Source organism: Oncorhynchus gorbuscha, linkage group LG07, assembly GCF_021184085.1.
Source record: "Oncorhynchus gorbuscha isolate QuinsamMale2020 ecotype Even-year linkage group LG07, OgorEven_v1.0, whole genome shotgun sequence".
Classification (NCBI taxonomy): domain Eukaryota; kingdom Metazoa; phylum Chordata; class Actinopteri; order Salmoniformes; family Salmonidae; genus Oncorhynchus; species Oncorhynchus gorbuscha.
The window spans coordinates 759,806-778,848 of NC_060179.1; the positions used below are offsets into that span (position 1 = coordinate 759,806).

General features: G+C 49.0%; 1 protein-coding gene across 1 annotated transcript in view; it reads left to right on the forward strand.

Annotated features, from left to right (window-relative positions):
- The first annotated feature begins 3,093 nt into the window (after positions 1–3,093).
- Positions 3,094–19,043, forward strand: part of zbtb47b (zinc finger and BTB domain containing 47b) — a 127,735-nt gene continuing 111,785 nt past the window's right edge. The window contains exon 1 of the mRNA XM_046355390.1: positions 3,094–3,351. Coding sequence (XP_046211346.1) covers positions 3,349–3,351 — 3 coding nt within the window. The 5' untranslated portion in view covers positions 3,094–3,348. The remainder of the gene's footprint in view (positions 3,352–19,043) is intronic.

The window sequence follows — 19,043 nt, forward strand, 5'->3', positions numbered from 1 at the left end:
TCTCATTGAAAGCAAGTCTAAGAAGCTGTAAATATGTTCTATGTGCTATTTCTATGCTTCCCATTCTTAAGTTTGGCTCTTCGGTTTTGTGAACCATCTTCAAAAAGCTGAAAATACAATATTTTGGGTTGTTTAAAATATATATATTTCCCTACAGTTTAGATGGTGTAATGATTCTCTGTGGTTTAGATGGTACAATGATTCTCTGGTTTAGATGGTACAATGATTATCTGTGGTTTAGATGGTACACTGATTCTCTGGTTTAGATGGTTCAATGATTCTCTGGTTTAGATGGTTCAATGATTCTCTGTGGTTTAAATGGTTCAATGATTCTCTGGTTTAGATGGTTCAATGATTCTCTGGTTTAGATGGTTCAATGATTCTCTGTGGTTTAAATGGTTCAATGATTCTCTGGTTTAGATGGTACAATGATTCTCTGTGGTTTAGATGGTACAATGATTCTCTGTGGTTTAGATGGTACAATGATTCTCTGGTTTAGATGGTACAATGATTATCTGGTTTAGATGGTACAATGATTCTCTGTGGTTTAGATGATATAATGAATCACACAGTGGTTTAGATGGTACAATGATTCTCTGTGGTTTAGATGGTACAATGATTCTCTGTGGATTAGATGGTACAATGATTCTCTGGTTTAGATGGTACAATGATTCTCTGGTTTAGATGGTACAATGATTCTCTGTGGATTAGATGGTACAATGATTCTCTGGTTTAGATGGTACAATGATTCTCTGGTTTAGATGGTACAATGATTCTCTGTGGTTTAGATGGTACAATGAATCACACAGTGGTTTAGATGGTACAATGAATCACACAGTGGTTTAGATGGTGTAATGGTTCACACAGTGGTTTAGATGGTATAATGATTCACACAGTGGTTTAGATGGTATAATGATTCACACAGTGGTTTAGATGGTATAATGGTTCACACAGTGGTTTAGATGGTATAATGATTCACACAGTGGTTTAGATGGTATAATGATTCTCTGGTTTAGATGGTATAATGATTCACACAGTGGTTTAGATGGTATAATGATTCACACAGTGGTTAGATGGTATAATGGTTCACACAGTGGTTTAGATGGTATAATGATTCTCTGGTTTAGATGGTATAATGGTTCACACAGTGGTTTAGATGGTATAATGATTCACACAGTGGTTTAGATGGTATAATGATTCTCTGGTTTAGATGGTATAATGATTCTGGTTTAGATGGTATAATGATTCACACAGTGGTTTAGATTTAATGATTCTCTGGTTTATGGTAATGATTCACACAGTGGTTTAGATGGTATAATGATTCTCTGGTTTAGATGGTATAATGATTCACACAGTGGTTTAGATGGTATAATGATTCTCTGGTTTAGATGGTATAATGATTCACACAGTGGTTTAGATGGTATAATGATTCACACAGTGGTTTAGATGGTATAATGATTCACACAGTGGTTTAGATGGTGTAATGATTCTCTGGTTTAGATGGTACAATGATTCTCTGTGGTTTAGATGGTATAATGATTCTCTGTGGTTTAGATGGTATAATGATTCACACAGTGTGTAGTGGCTCCCTTTCCACTTTACCAAACGGCCAGACATTCAATGAGATCCAGGGATATGGTGCAACAAAAATGTTTATTCTTCTTATATCTAACAAAAATATGATTATCCAATCAACTTAAAGCCAAGATGACTTGATATGGAAAATACATAATATGACCTGTTTGTATGTCTGTATGGTCAAAAAACTATACCGCTCCCGCATCTAGCAAGGACTCTCCCCTCCCGAAGGCCCAACTTCCTGCCTTTATCCTAACACACTTATCACAATACAATGAATGGGCAAGAGGGGGGGCCAAAAACTGAATTACACTGACAAATTAATATATCTCAATTGGGTAAATATAAATCATAAAGGTACCTAATCTTTCAACACATACATTCATGTTTAATATATTTACACAAATGTACATAGAGCTCTGTATTTTCTGTCTTTTATACAAATATGTCCAAATCGGCTTTAATACAGTGGTTTAAATGGTGTAATGATTATCTGTGGTTAAGATGGTATAGTCTGCTTGTTTTGTCACAAACTGACATCAGGAGATCTATTAGAATATTAGCAACCAGGAAATGTTGGGGCGGTTTCTGTATAGTGCGCCTTTAAAAGACTGTCTGGTTGTGTCCTTGGCTGCCTTCAGGAGCCTCACTGATACACTGCATGCCTTCAGGAGCCTCACTGATACACTGCATGCCTTCAGGAGCCTCACTGATACACTGCATGCCTTCAGGAGCCTCACTGATACACTGCATGCCTTCAGGAGCCTCACTGATACACTGCATGCCTTCAGGAGCCTCACTGATACACTGCATGGAGCCTCACTGATACAGCATGCCTTCAGGAGCCTCACTGATACACTGCATGCCTTCAGGAGCCTCACTGATACACTGCATGCCTTCAGGAGCCTCACTGATACACTGCATGCCTTCAGGAGCCTCACTGATACACTGCATGCCTTCAGGGGTCTAACTAATGACTGGCAACCTGAGATGAAATTAATCAGATTCTGGGGTTTCTTTGTTCTCTGTCTGTCTGTCTGTCTGTCTGTCTGTCTGTCTGTCTGTCTGTCTGTCTGTCTGTCTGTCTGTCTGTCTGTCTGTCTGTCTGTCTGTCTGTCTGTCTGTCTGTCTGTCTGTCTGTCTGTCTGTCTGTCTGTCTGTCTGTCTGTCTGTCTGTCTGTCTGTCTAAAAGCAGTTCTTTATCACAGTTGTTGCTCAGTCAATATAAAACTGTGAAAGTAAAACAAATCTATACTGCCCTATTCCACAGGATGTTCCACTCTGTATGAAACCTTTACTGTAGGTTACAGTAAACTAGCAGCATTACATCATTTGACCAGTTTATAATTCCACAGTGTCAGTCTGCATTATGCCATTCCCACCTCAAACACACCTTTTGAAGACAGGGGCTTATGTTTTTCTGCTGTTTAGTGGTCCGCCTTGACAGACCCCTAATCTACTAACCACACATTTAAAACCCAGAAGAAGAAAAATATCGGTAGGTTTGAATGTGTATTTAATGCAGTACCGTGTCGCTTTAAAACTTCTGACAAAAAGCCCATATGATCCCTGAGCTCCAATCACCAATTCCTTCTGCAAAAGCAGCCTCTGCATTTTTGTCTGTCTGAATGCTAGGAAGGCGAAAAAAGATTGAGGAGAAGAAGAAACTGAAGAAATGTGAAAATCCAACGAACATTTTCATGGCCAACGGAAGTCGATGCATAAGGAGTTATACTGGGACTCCTTATTGCCTCGAAACCTCCGATCAAAATGGTACAGTAGAGCGCTGCGTTTGTATAATTTTTTGGTCCCTTCTTGATCTCTTCCACATTTGAGCTACTTAGCTAGGCTGATAACTTACTCTAGTTCTGTCCCACAATGTTTGTTGCTTTATTTGTCATTTATGCTACTTCTTGCATTTACTTATTCGTGGTAAAGTTTGCAACTTGCATGGAACTCAAGTTGACATTTGGAGCTGTTACATGAATGTAATGGCTACGATAGCTACATTGTTGCATAGAAAGAGTTAAATTCTTTAATATCGGGATGTCTCGGCAAGGATCAGATCGTGACGGGTGAATATTTACATACGGGGAGAGAGAGTGAAACTAACGGGCCACTGTGGAAAAAAACAGCTGGCTGTGTTATTACACGTTTACTTTATCATTTATATTACAACCACTAGCAGCCTACAGTAAACAATACAGCGACAATGTAGCTAAATGCGCTGTCTGTAGGTTATGACACGGTAACATTGTGGTATCTGTAAGTTGCAGGTGATTCTCGTGTCTGAACTTCAATACAAGACATCTGCGTACTGGCTGTCCCCGATAAATTAGCATAAAGCTTAATGTCACAGTCTAGAGACACTGCCCACCCCAAACCCCATCCTTCTCCTCTCGCCACGGTCACAAATATCACAGATTTGCTTAAAATGCAAGATCACCGATTCTGCCAGCCAGGTCACCGTGACACAAGTCAGTATTCGACGTCCTTCCGTGTCTGAGAGATGTTGGGAGATGACGTAGAAACCGGACACTAGGGGCAACAGTGAGCGCGCTTACCTTCCAGTAGGATTCGGTTTTGCTAGTGTGTTGTGGTTTGGGATTGCAGATGATAAAAAAAGTTGTTTTTGGGAGTTTTGTTTTAAACCTTAACCCCTACCTTGACCCCTACCTTAACCCCTACCTTAACCCCTACCTTAACCCCTACATTAACCATTCGGAGCTAATGCCTAACCTTTACATTTCGATATTAATGCAGTACTTAACCCTAACGTTAAACATTCAGATTTAATAATTTAACCTTAAACAATTCAAAGTATGATGTTAGCAACAACTTCGAAAATGTAATTTTTGCAAAACATGGATGAAAGTATAATTCTAACGCAAGACTCTGAGTTGGATTCTGCCAGGCCCTAAAATCCTTTCCTTTCTGAGATCATATAGTCAATATTTCTTACAGTTGTTTTGCAGTAGTTTGTTCGCACAAGTTAATATTTTATATGTTGGAGTAGTATGCTAAAGTTGGAGTTTGCTAATCATTGAAGTTTTACATGACTATATTCTAATTTACAGTTGTTCATGACATGACAGCAGATGTCCTAGGGGTCAGATGGAGATACGTATGTGTCATAATAATAATAACATAGTAATTAACCAAATTGAAATATTTATATTTCTAGTCAAACCATAAGTCACATAAGAGGGAACCCTATGTTGCTTTTATTACACTTGATTTCAGCTGAAGACCCTGAGAGAATGCGATAACAGAGGGAGAGGTGGAGAGGCAGGGAGAGAGGGGGAGGCGAGGGGGAAAGGGGGAGAGAGAGGAAAGAGAGGCAGGGAGAGAGGGGGAGGCGAGGGGGGAAAGGGGGAGAGAGAGGAAAGAGAGGCAGGGAGAGAGGGGGAGGCGAGGGGGAAAGGGGGAGAGAGAGGAAAGAGAGGCAGGGAGAGCGAGATAAACTGGGAGAGAGAGAAAGAGAGATTAACACAGAGATAGAGAGAGCTGTGCTCGTGCAGACAGACCAGGGTAGATGGACTGCGGGGTCATGTTGGGATGCCTCATTAGAGCAGCATGTGGCTTTGTGTGTAGAGAGGTGGAGGGAGACAGCAGTGGAGTTAGTAATCCCATGGAGCATCACATCTGGATGTAGAGGGAGGCTCTGCTGGATAATATCTGGGTCAGGTCAACGGGGTTAGCCTGCCCGCGCTCCCTTCCTGGTGCCCTTAGCCCTCCCTCCCTGATGCCGTTAGCCCTCCCTCCCTGATGCCGTTAGCCCTCCCTCCCTGATGCCGTTAGCCCTCCCTCCCTGATGCCGTTAGCCCTCCCTCCCTGATGCCGTTAGCCCTCCCTCCCTGATGCCGTTAGCCCTCCCTCCCTGATGCCGTTAGCCCTCCCTCCCTGATGCCGTTAGCCCTCCCTCCCTGATGCCGTTAGCCCTCCCTCCCTGATGCCGTTAGCCCTCCCTCCCTGATGCCGTTAGCCCTCCCTCCCTGATGCCATTAGCTCTCCCTCCTTGGTGCCGATAGCACTCCCTCCTTGGTGCCGATAGCCCTCCCTCCTTGGTGCCGTTAGCCCCTGCCTCCCTGGTCAGGATAGCACTCCCTCCTTGGTGCCGATAGCCCCTCCCTCCTTGGTGCCGTTAGCCCTCCCTCCTTGATCCGTTAGCCCTCCCTCCCTGATGCCGTTAGCCCTCCCTCCCTGATGCCGTTAGCTCCTCCCTCCTGGGTGCCGTTAGCCCTCCTTCCTTGGTGCCGATAGCCCCTCCCTCCTTGGTGCCGTTAGCCCTCCCTCCTTGATCCGTTAGCCCTCCCTCCTTGGTGCTGTTAGCCCTCCTTGATGCCGTTAGCCGCTCCCTCCTTAGTGCCGTTAGCCCTCCCTCCCTCCTTGGTGCCGTTAGCCCTCCCTCCCTCCTTGGTGCCGTTAGCCCTCCCTCCCTCCTTGATGCCGTTAGCCCCTCCCTCCTTGGTGCCGTTAGCCCTCCCTCCCTCCTTGATGCCGTTAGCCCCTCCCTCCTTGGTGCCGTTAGCCCTCCCTCCTTGGTGCCGTTAGCCCTCCCTCCTTGGTGCCGTTAGCCCTCCCTCCTTGATGCCGTTAGCCCCTCCCTCCTTGGTGCCGTTAGCCCTCCCTCCTTGATGCCGTTAGCCCTCCCTCCTTGGTGCGGTTAGCCCTCCCTCCTTGGTGCCGTTAGCCCTCCCTCCTTGGTGCCGTTAGCCCTCCCTCCTTGGTGCCGTTAGCCCTCCCTCCTTGGTGCCGTTAGCCCTCCCTCCTTGGTGCCGTTAGCCCTCCCTCCTTGGTGCCGTTAGCCCTCCGTCCTTGGTGCCGTTTGCCCTCCCCCCTTGGTGCCGTTAGCCCTCCCCCTTGATGCCGTTAGCCCTCCCCCTTGATGCCGTTAGCCCTCCCCCCTTGATGCCGTTAGCTCCTCCCTCCCTGGTGCCGTTAGCCCCTCCCTCCCTGGTGCAGTTAGCCCCTCCCTCCCTGGTGCAGTTAGCCCCTCCCTCCCTGGTGCCGTTAGCCCTCCCTCCTTGATGCCGTTAGCCCCTCCCTCCCTGGTGCCGATAGCACTCCCTCCTTGGTGCCGTTAGCCCCTCCCTCCTTAGTGCCGTTAGCCCTCCGTCCCTCCTTGGTGCCGTTAGCCCTCCCTCCCTGATGCCGTTAGCCCCTCCCTCCTTGGTGCCGTTAGCCCTCCCTCCCTGGTGCCGTTAGCCCGCCCTCCTTGGTGCCATTAGCCCTCCCTCCCTGGTGCCGTTAGCCCGCCCTCCTTGGTGCCATTAGCCCTCCCTCCCTGGTGCCGTTAGCCCCCCCTCCTTGGTGCCATTAGCCCTCCCTCCCTGGTGCCGTTAGCCCGCCCTTCTTGGTGCCATTAGCCCTCCCTCCCTGGTGCTGTTAGCCCTCCCTCCTTGGTGCCATTAGCCCTCCCTCCCTGGTGCCGTTAGCCCGCCCTCCTTGGTGCCATTAGCCCTCCCTCCCTGGTGCCGTTAGCACGCCCTCCTTGGTGCCATTAGCCCTCCCTCCCTGGTGCCGTTAGCCCGCCCTCCTTGGTGCCATTAGCCCTCCCTCCCTGGTGCCGTTAGCCCTCCCTCCCTGGTGCCGTTAGCCCTCCCTCCCTGGTGCCGTTAGCCCCTCCCTCCCTGGTGCCGTTAGCCCCTCCCTCCCTGGTGCCGTTAGCCCCTCCCTCCCTGGTGCCGTTAGCCCCTCCCTCCCTGGTGCCGTTAGCCCCTCCCTCCTTGGTGCCGTTAGCCCTCCCTCCTTGATGCCGTTAGCCCCTCCCTCCTTGGTGCCGTTAGCCCGCCCTCCCTCCTTGGTGCCGTTAGCCCCTCCCTCCCTGGTGCCGTTAGTCCTCCCTCCCTGGTGCCGTTAGCCCTCCCTCCCTCCCTGGTGCCGTTAGCCCTCCCTCCCTCCCTGGTGCTGTTAGCCCTCCCTCCCTGGTGCGTATTTGTTCGCTCTGGATGTCGGTAATTTTTCTGGTTTGGGCACACATTTTTTTTCTTGAGGCAAGCCGAAGTCTACACCCCTTTGTCAGTGATTGTTCAACAGAAGGGATTTTTCAATACAGTCTTTGTCAATCAATGGTAGACGACTCGCTTTCATAAAAATGCAAAAAGTCCAAATTAATGACAGGTTTCTTGAGTTAGCTTAGATTAGCTTAGCTTAGACTATTTTGAGGAAGTATATACTGGCTACAGCGTCTCAAAATGGACAAACTGTACTATTGCCCTCTCTGGTGCTGTTAGCCTGGTCCTAGCACCGTGTTAGCCTGCCCTTCCTGGTGCCATTAGCCTGTCCTGGTGCTGCTAGCCATTAGCCTGATCCTAGCACTGTGTTAACCTGTGCTCCCTGGTGCCATTAGCCTGTCCTGGTGCTGTAAGCCTGGTCCTAGCACTGTGTTAACCTGCTCTTCCTGGTGCCATTAGCCTGTCCTTGTTCTGTAAGCCTGGTCCTAGCACTGTGTTAACCTGCTCTTCCTGGTGCCATTAGCCTGTCCTTGTTCTGTAAGCCTGGTCCTAGCACTGTGTTAACCTGCTCTTCCTGGTGCCATTAGCCTGTCCTTGTTCTGTAAGCCTGGTCCTAGCACTGTGTTAACCTGCTCTTCCTGGTGCCATTAGCCTGTCCTTGTTCTGTTAGCCTGGTCCTAGCACTGTGTTAACCTGCTCTTCCTGATGCCATTAGCCTGTCCTTGTTCTGTTAGCCTGGTCCTGGCACTGTGTTAACTTGTCCTCCCTGGTATCGTTAGCCATTAGCTGATAAATCCACTATAATTGGGAATTTCAATAAGCATTTTTCTACGGCTGGCCATGCTTTCCACCTGGCTATTCCTACCCCGGTCAACAGCACTGCACCCCCCACAGCAACTCGCCCAAGCCTTCCCCATTTCTCCTTCTCCCAAATCCAGTCAGCTGATGTAATGAAAAAGCTGCAAAATCTGGACCCCTACAAATCAGCCGGGCTAGACAATCTGGACCCCTTCTTTCTAAAATTACCTGCCAAAATTGTTGCCACCCTATTACTAGCCTGTTCAACCTCTCTTTCCTGTCATCTGAGATTCCCAAAGATTAGAAAGCAGCTGCAGTCATCCCCCGCTTCAAAGGGGGGGACACTCTTGACCCAAACTGCTACAGACCTATATCTATCCTACCCTGCCTTTCTAAGGTCTTCGAAAGCCAAGTCAACAAACAGATTACCGACCATTTCGAATCTCACCATACCTTCTCTGCTATGCAATCTGGTTTCAGAGCTGGTCATGGGTGCACCTCAGCCACGCTCAAGGTCCTAAACGATATCTTAACCGCCATCGATAAGAAACAATACTGTGCAGCCGTATTCATTGATCTGGCCAAGGCTTTCGACTCTGTGAATCACCACATCCTCATCGGCAGACTCGACAGCCTTGGTTTCTCAAATGACCACCTCGCCTGGTGCACCAACTATTTCTGTGATAGAGTTCAGTGTGTCAAATCGGAGGGTCTGCTGTCCGGACCTCTGGCAGTCTCTATGGGGGTGCCACAGGGTTCAATTCTTGGACCGACTCTCTTCTCTGTATACATCAATGATGTCGCTCTTGCTGCCGGTGAGTCTCTGATCCACCTCTACGCAGACGACACCATTCTGTATACTTCTGGCCCTTCTTTGGACACTGTGTTAACTAACCTCCAGACAGGCTTCAATGCCATACAACTCTCCTTCCGTGGCCTCCAACTGCTCTTAAATACCAGTAAAACTAAATGCATGCTCTTCACCCGATCGCTGCCTGCATCTGCCGGCCTGTCCAACATCACTACTCTGGACGGCTCTGACTTAGAATACGTGGACAACTACAAATGCCTAGGTGTCTGGTTAGACTGTAAACTCTCCTTCCAGACCCATATCAAACATCTCCAATCCAAAGTTAAATCTAAAATTGGCTTCCTATTTCGCAACAAAGCATCCTTCACTCATGCTGCCAAACACACCCTTGTAAAACTAACCATCCTACCAATCCTCAACTTCGGCGATGTCATTTATAAAATAGCCTCCAATACCCTACTCAACAAATTGGATGCAGTCTATCACAGTGCAATCCGTTTTGTCACCAAAGCCCCATATACTACCCACCATTGCGACCTGTACGCTCTCGTTGGCTGGCCCTCGCTTCATACTCGTCGTCAAACCCACTGGCTCCATGTCATCTACAAGACCCTGCTAGGTAAAGTCCCCCCTTATCTCAGCTCGCTGGTCACCATAGCATCACCCACCTGTAGCACGCGCTCCAGCAGCATATCTCTCTGGTCACCCCCAAAACCAATTCTTTCTTTGGCCACCTCTCCATCCAGTTCTCTGCTGCCAATGACTGGAACGAACTACAAAAATCTCTGAAACTGGAAACACTTATCTCCCTCTCTAGCTTTAAGCACCAACTGTCATAGCAGCTCACAGATTACTGCACCTGTACATAGCCCACCTATAATTTAGCCCAAACAACTACCTCTTTCCCTACTGTATTTAATTAATTAATGTATTTTGCTCCTTTGCACCCCATTTATTTTTATTTCTACTTTGCACATTCTTCCACTGCAAATCTACCATTCCAGTGTTTTACTTGCTATATTGTATTTACTTTTCCACCATGGCCTTTTTTGCCTTTACCTCCCTTCTCACCTCATTTGCTTACATCGTATATAGTCTTGTTTCTACTGTATTATTGACTGTATGTTTGTTTTACTCCATGTGTAACTCTGTGTCGTTGTATGTGTTGAACTGCTTTGCTTTATCTTGGCCAGCTCGCAATTGTAAATGAGAACTTATTCTCAACTTGCCTACCTGGTTAAATAAAGGTGAAATAAAACAAATACATAAAAATTTGCCTGGTGCTGTTAGCCTGGTCCTAGCACTGTGTTAACCTGCCCTCCCTGGTATCGTTAGTCATTAGCCTGGTGCTGTTAGCCTGGTGCTGTTAGCCTGGTCCTAGCACTGTGTTAACCTGCCCTCCCTGGTATCGTTAGCCATTAGCCTGGTGCTGTTAGCCTGGTCCTAGCACTGTGTTAACCTGCCCTCCCTGGTATCGTTAGCCATTAGCCTGGTGCTGTTAGCCTGGTCCTAGCACTGTGTTAGCCTCCTCTCCCTGGTGCTGGGAAACAGATATTTTCTCCCAGCTCTGTTCTGTTGGGGAAACAGCTCTGTTCTGTTGGGGAAACAGCTCTGTTCTGTTGGGGAAACAGCTCTGTTTTGTTGGGGAAACAGCTCTGTTCTGCCTGCTCTGTTGGGGAAACAGCTCTGTTCTGCCTGCTCTGTTGGGGAAACAGCTCTGTTCTGCCTGCTCTGTTCTGTTGGAGAAACAGCTCTGTTTTGTTGGGAACCAGCTCTGTTCTGTTGGTCAAACAGCTCTGTTCTGCCTGCTCTGTTCTGTTGGGGAAACAGCTCTGTTCTGCCTGCTCTGTTCTGTTGGGGAAACAGCTCTGTTCTGTTGGGGAAACAGCTCTGTTCTGTTGGGGAAACAGCTCTGTTCTGTTGGGGAAACAGCTCTGTTCTGTTGGAGAAACAGCTCTGTTCTGCCTGCTCTGTTCTGTTGGAGAAACAGCTCTGTTCTGTTGGAGAAACAGCTCTGTTCTGCCTGCTCTGTTCTGTTGGAGAAACAGCTCTGTTCTGTTGGGGAAACAGCTCTGTTCTGTTGGAGAAACAGCTCTGTTCTGTTGGGGAAACAGCTCTGTTCTGTTGGGGAAACAGCTCTGTTCTGCCTGCTCTGTTCTGTTGGAGAAACAGCTCTGTTCTGTTGGGGAAACAGCTCTGTTCTGTTGGGTAACAGCTCTGTTCTGCCTGCTCTGTTCTGTTGGAGAAACAGCTCTGTTCTGTTGGGGAAACAGCTCTGTTCTGCGTGCTCTGTTCTGTTGGGGAAACAGCTCTGTTCTGTTGTGGAAACAGCTCTGTTCTGTTGGAGAAACCGCTCTGTTCTGTTGGAGAAACAGCTCTGTTCTGTTGGAGAAACAGCTCTGTTCTGTTGGAGAAACAGCTCTGTTCTGCCTGCTCTGTTCTGTTGGAGAAACAGCTCTGTTCTGTTGGGGTAACAGCTCTGTTCTGTTGGAGAAACAGCTCTGTTCTGTTGGAGAAACAGCTCTGTTCTGTTGGAGAAACAGCTCTGTTCTGTTGGAGAAACAGCTCTGTTCTGTTGGGGAAACAGCTCTGTTCTGCCTGCTCTGTTCTGTTGGAGAAACAGCTCTGTTGTGTTGGAGAAACAGCTCTGTTCTGTTGGGGAAACAGCTCTGTTCTGCCTGCTCTGTTCTGTTGGAGAAACAGCTCTGTTGTGTTGGAGAAACAGCTCTGTTCTGTTGGAGAAACAGCTCTGTTCTGCCTGCTCTGTTCTGTTGGAGAAACAGCTCTGTTCTGCCTGCTCTGTTCTGTTGGAGAAACAGCTCTGTTCTGTTGGAGAAACAGCTCTGTTCTGCCTGCTCTGTTCTGTTGGAGAAACAGCTCTGTTCTGTTGGAGAAACAGCTCTGTTCTGCCTGCTCTGTTCTGTTGGGGAAACAGCTCTGTTCTGTTGGAGAAACAGCTCTGTTCTGCCTGCTCTGTTCTGTTGGAGAAACAGCTCTGTTCTGTTGGAGAAACAGCTCTGTTCTGTTGGAGAAACAGCTCTGTTCTGTTGGAGAAACAGCTCTGTTCTGTTGGGGTAACAGCTCTGTTCTGCCTGCTCTGTTCTGTTGGAGAAACAGCTCTGTTCTGTTGGAGAAACAGCTCTGTTCTGTTGGAGAAACAGCTATGTTCTGTTGGAGAAACAGCTCTGTTCTGTTGGGGAAACAGCTCTGTTCTGCCTGCTCTGTTCTGTTGGAGAAACAGCTCTGTTGTGTTGGAGAAACAGCTCTGTTCTGTTGGGGTAACAGCTCTGTTCTGCCTGCTCTGTTCTGTTGGAGAAACAGCTCTGTTCTGTTGGAGAAACAGCTCTGTTCTGTTGGAGAAACAGCTATGTTCTGTTGGGGAAACAGCTCTGTTCTGTTGGGGAAACAGCTCTGTTCTGCCTGCTCTGTTCTGTTGGGGAAACAGCTCTGTTCTGTTGGGGAAACAGCTCTGTTCTGCCTGCTCTGTTCTGTTGGAGAAGCAGCTCTGTTCTGTTGGGGAAACAGCTCTGTTCTGTTGGGGAAACAGCTCTGTTCTGTTGGGGAAACAGCTCTGTTCTGTTGGAGAAACAGCTCTGTTCTGTTGGAGAAACAGCTCTCTTCTGTTGGAGAAACAGCTCTGTTCTATTGGAGAAACAGCTCTGTTCTGTTGGGGAAACAGCTCTGTTCTGCCTGCTCTGTTCTGTTGGAGAAACAGCTCTGTTCTGATGGAGAAACAGCTCTGTTCTGCCTGCTCTGTTCTGTTGGAGAAACAGCTCTGTTCTGCCTGCTCTGTTCTGTTGGAGAAACAGCTCTGTTCTGTTGGAGAAACAGCTCTGTTCTGTTGGAGAAACAGCTCTGTTCTGCCTGCTCTGTTCTGTTGGAGAAACAGCTCTGTTCTGCCTGCTCTGTTCTGTTGGAGAAACAGCTCTGTTCTTTTGGGGTAACAGCTCTGTTCTGTTGGAGAAACAGCTCTGTTCTGGCTGCTCTGTTCTGTTGGGGAAACAGCTCTGTTCTGATGGAGAAACAGCTCTGTTCTGTTGGGGAAACAGCTCTGTTCTGTTGGAGAAACAGCTCTGTTCTGCCTGCTCTGTTCTGTTGGGGAAACAGCTCTGTTCTGTTGGGGAAACAGCTCTGTTCTGATGGAGAAACAGCTCTGTTCTGCCTGCTCTGTTCTGTTGGAGAAACAGCTCTGTTCTGATGGAGAAACAGCTCTGTTCTGTTGGAGAATCAGCTCTGCTCTGTTGGGGAAACAGCTCTGTTCTGCCTGCTCTGTTCTGTTGGAGAATCAGCTCTGTTCTGTTGGGGGAACAGCTCTGTTCTGCCTGCTCTGTTCTGTTGGAGAAACAGCTCTGTTCTGTTGGAGAAACAGCTCTGTTCTGTTGGGGAAACAGCTCTGTTCTGATGGAGAAACAGCTCTGTTCTGCCTGCTCTGTTCTGTTGGGGAAACAGCTCTGTTCTGCCTGCTCTGTTCTGTTGGAGAAACAGCTCTGTTCTGATGGAGAAACAGCTCTGTTCTGCCTGCTCTGTTCTGTTGGAGAAACAGTTCTGTTCTGTTGGAGAAACAGCTCTGTTCTGTTGGAGAAACAGCTTGTCGTGCAGGTGAAAGAGGACCCAAACGCGACTTAACAGAAACAGAGTTTATTAATGTTCAAAACGGAATAACTGAAATCCTCTAGATTTGTAGAAGGGAAAACAACTGGAGAAGCGGCCACAGACTGCAGGTCGCTTCGGGTAGGCGCAGGCCGTAGTCGACTGAGACACCTGCTCACACGCAGCGTCTGATGAAGGCACAAAACACGACAGGACAGGGTGATACACAATCACGGCAAAAAACACGACAGGACAGGGCGAAACGCAATCACAGCATGGTGAATACAATACAAGGAACCGACGGCACAGGAACGGATCACAAAGGAATAAATAGGGACTCTAATCAGGGGAAAGGATCGGGAACAGGTGTGGGAAGACTAAATGATGATTAGGGGAATAGGAACAGCTGGGAGCAGGAACGGAACGACAGAGAGAAGAGAGAGCGAGAGAGTGAGAGAGGGAGGGGGAGAGAGAGGGATAGAACCAAACAAGACCAGCAGAGGGAAACGAATAGCATGGGGAGCACAGGGACAAGACATGACAATAAATGACAAACATGACAGTACCCCCCACTCACCGAGCGCCTCCTGGCGCACTCGAGGAGGAATCCTGGCGGCAACGGAGGAAATCATCGATGAGCGAACGGTCCAGCACGTCCCGAGACGGAACCCAACTCCTCTCCTCAGGACCGTAACCCTCCCAATCCACTAGGTATTGGTGACCCCGTCCCCGAGAACGCATGTCCATAATTTTATGTACCTTGTAAATAGGTGCGCTCTCGACAAGGACGGGAGGGGGGAGGGAAGACGAACGGGGTGCGAAGAAAGGGCTTAACACAGGAGACATGGAAGACAGGATGGACGCGACGAAGATGTCGCGGAAGAAGCAGTCGCACAGCGACAGGATTGACGACCTGGGAGACACGGAACGGACCAATGAACCGCGGAGTCAACTTACGAGAAGCTGTCGTAAGAGGAAGGTTGCGAGTGGAAAGCCACACTCTCTGGCCGCAACAATACCTTGGACTCTTAATCCTGCGTTTATTGGCGGCTCTCACCGTCTGTGCCCTGTAACGGCAAAGTGCAGACCTCACCCTCCTCCAGGTGCGCTCACAACGTTGGACAAACGCTTGAGCGGAGGGAACGCTGGACTCGGCAAGCTGGGATGAGAACAGAGGAGGCTGGTAACCCAGACTACTCTGAAACGGAGATAACCCGGTAGCAGACGAAGGAAGCGAATTGTGAGCGTATTCTGCCCAGGGGAGCTGTTCTGCCCAAGACGCAGGGTTTCTGAAAGAAAGGCTGCGTAGTATGCGACCAATCGTCTGATTGGCCCTCTCTGCTTGACCGTTAGACTGGGGATGAAACCCGGAAGAGAGACTGACGGACGCACCAATCAAACGACAGAACTCCCTCCAAAACTGTGACGTGAATTGCGGACCTCTGTCTGAAACGGCGTCTAACGGGAGGCCATGAATTCTGAATACATTCTCAATAATGATTTGTGCCGTCTCCTTAGCGGAAGGAAGTTTAGCGAGGGAATGAAATGTGCCGCCTTAGAGAACCTATCGACAACCGTCAGAATCACAGTCTTCCCCGCAGACAAAGGCAGACCGGTAATGAAGTCTAAGGCAATGTGAGACCATGGTCGAGAAGGAATGGGGAGCGGTCTGAGACGACCGGCAGGAGGAGAGTTACCCGACTTAGTCTGCGCGCAGTCCGAACAGGCAGCCACGAAACGGCGCGTGTCACGCTCCTGAGTCGGCCACCAAAAGCGCTGGCGAATAGACGCAAGAGTGCCTCGAACACCGGGATGACCCGCTAACTTGGCAGAGTGAGCCCACTGAAGAACGGCCAGACGAGTGGAAACAGGAACGAAAGGAGGTTACTAGGACAAGCGCGCGGCGACGCAGTGTGCGTGAGTGCTTGCTTAACCTGTCTTTCAATTCCCCAGACTGTTAACCCGACAACACGCCCATAAGGAAGAATCCCCTCGGGATCAGTAGAAGCCACAGAAGAACTAAACAGACGGGATAAGGCATCAGGCTTGGTGTTCTTGCTACCCGGACGGTAAGAAATCACAAACTCGAAACGAGCGAAAAACAACGCCCAACGAGCTTGACGGGCATTAAGTCGTTTGGCAGAACGGATGTACTCAAGGTTCTTATGGTCTGTCCAAACGACAAAAGGAACGGTCGCCCCTCCAACCACTGTCGCCATTCGCCTAGGGCTAAGCGGATGGCGAGCAGTTCACGGTTACCCACATCATAGTTGCGCTCAGATGGCGACAGGCGATGAGAAAAATAAGCGCAAGGATGAACCTTATCGTCAGACTGGAAGCGCTGGGATAGAATGGCTCCCACGCCTACCTCTGAAGCGTCAACCTCGACAATGAATTGTCTAGTGACGTCAGGAGTAACGAGGATAGGAGCGGACGTAAACGTTCTTTTAGAAGATCAAAAGCTCCCTGGGCGGAACCGGACCACTTAAAACACGTCTTGACAGAAGTAAGAGCTGTGAGAGGGGCAGCAACTTGACCGAAATTACGAATGAAACGCCGATAGAAATTAGCGAAACCTAAAAGCGCTGCAACTCGACACGTGACCTTGGAACGGGCCAATCACTGACAGCTTGGACCTTAGCGGAATCCATCTGAATGCCTTCAGCGGAAATAACGGAACCGAGAAAAGTAACGGAGGAGACATGAAAAGAGCACTTCTCAGCCTTTACGTAGAGACAATTCTCTAAAAGGCGCTGTAGAACACGTCGAACGTGCTGAACATGAATCTCGAGTGACGGAGAAAAAAATCAGGATATCGTCAAGATAAACAAAAACAAAAATGTTCAGCATGTCTCTCAGAACATCATTAACTAATGCCTGAAAAACAGCTGGCGCATTGGCGAGACCGAACGGCAGAACCCGGTACTCAAAATGCCCTAACGGAGTATTAAACGCCGTTTTCCACTCGTCCCCTCTCTGATGCGCACGAGATGGTAAGCGTTACGAAGGTCCAACTTAGTAAAGCACCTGGCTCCCTGCAGAATCTCGAAGGCTGATGACATAAGGGGAAGCGGATAACGATTCTTAACCGTTATGTCATTCAGCCCTCGATAATCCACGCAGGGGCGCAGAGTACCGTCCTTCTTCTTAACAAAAAGAACCCCGCCCCGGCCGGAGAGGAAGAAGGCACTATGGTACCGGCGTCAAGAGACACAGACAAATAATCCTCGAGAGCCTTACGTTCGGGAGCCGACAGAGAGTATAGTCTACCTCGAGGAGGAGTGGTCCCCGGAAGGAGATCAATACTACAATCATACGACCGGTGAGGAGGAAGGGAGTTGGCTCGGGACCGACTGAAGACCGTGCGCAGATCATGATATTCCTCCGGCACTCCTGTCAAATCGCCAGGTTCCTCCTGAGAAGTAGGGACAGAAGAAACGGGAGGGATGGCAGACATTAAACACTTCACATGACAAGAAACGTTCCAGGATAGGATAGAATTACTAGACCAATTAATAGAAGGATTATGACATACTAGCCAGGGATGACCCAAAACAACAGGTGTAAACGGTGAACGGAAAATCAAAAAAGAAATAGTCTCACTGTGGTTACCAGATACTGTGAGGGTTAAAGGTAGTGTCTCAAATCTGATACTGGGAAGATGACTACCATCTAAGGCGAACATGGGCGTAGGCTTATCTAACTCTCTGAAAGGAATGTCATGTTTCCGAACCCATGCTTCGTCCATGAAACAACCCTCAGCCCCAGAGTCTATCAAGGCACTACATGTAGCGCCCGAACCGGTCCAGCGTAGGTGGACCGACAAAGTAGTACAGGACTTTGATGGAGAGACTTGAGTAGTTGCGCTCACCTGTAGCCCTCCGCTTACAGATGAGCTCTGGCTTTACTGGACATGAATTAACAAAATGTCCAGCAACTCCACAATAGAGGCACAGGCGGTTGGTGATCCTCCGTTCCCTCTCCTTATTCGAGATGCGAATCCCTCCCAGCTGCATGGGCTCAGTCTCAAAGCCAGAGGGGGAGATGGTTGCGATGCGGAGCAGGGAAACACCGTTGATGCGAGCTCTCTTCCACGAGCCCGGTGACGAAGATCTACCCGTCGTTCTATGCGGATGGCGAGAGCAATCAAAGAGTCCACATCTGAAGGAACCTCCCGGGAGAGAATCTCATCCTTAACCACAGCGTGGAGTCCCTCCAGAAAACGAGCGAGCAGCGCCGGCTCGTTCCACTCACTAGAGGCAGCAAGAGTGCGAAACTCAATGGAATAATCCGTTATGGACCGTTCACCCTGGCATAAGGAAGCCAGGGCCCTAGAAGCCTCCCCACCAAAAACTGAACGGTCAAAAACCCGAATCATCTCCTCTTTAAAGTTCTGGAAATCGTTAGAGCAAACAGCCCTTGCCTCCCAGATAGCTGTGCCCCATTCTCGAGCCCGGCCAGTAAGGAGTGAAATGACGTAAGCAACCCGAGCTCTCTCTCTAGAGTATGTGTTGGGTTGGAGAGAGAACACAATCTCACACTGCGTGAGAAAGGAGCGGCATTCAGTGGGCTGCCCGGAGTAGCAAGGTGGGTTATTAACCCTAGGTTCTGGAGGCTCGGCAGGCCAGGAAGTAACAGGTGGCACGAGACGTAGACTCTGGAACTGTCCAGAGAGGTCGGAAACCTGAGCAGCCAGGTTTTCCACGGCCTGGCGAGCAGCAGACAATTCCTGCTCGTGTCTGCCGAGCATGGCTCCTTGGATCTCGACGGCAGTGTAACGAGCGTCTGAAGTCGCTGGGTCCATTCCTTGGTCGGTTCCTTCTGTCGTGCAGGTGAAAGAGGACCCAAACGCGACTTAACAGAAACAGAGTTTATTAATGTTCAAAACGGAATAACTGAAATCCTCTAGATTTGTAGAAGGGAAAACAACTGGAGAAGCGGCCACAGACTGCAGGTCGCTTCGGGTAGGCGCAGGCCGTAGTCGACTGAGACACCTGCTCACACGCAGCGTCTGATGAAGGCACAAAACACGACAGGACAGGGTGATACACAATCACGGCAAAAAACACGACAGGACAGGGCGAAACGCAATCACAGCATGGTGAATACAATACAAGGAACCGACGGCACAGGAACGGATCACAAAGGAATAAATAGGGACTCTAATCAGGGGAAAGGATCGGGAACAGGTGTGGGAAGACTAAATGATGATTAGGGGAATAGGAACAGCTGGGAGCAGGAACGGAACGACAGAGAGAAGAGAGAGCGAGAGAGTGAGAGAGGGAGGGGGAGAGAGAGGGATAGAACCA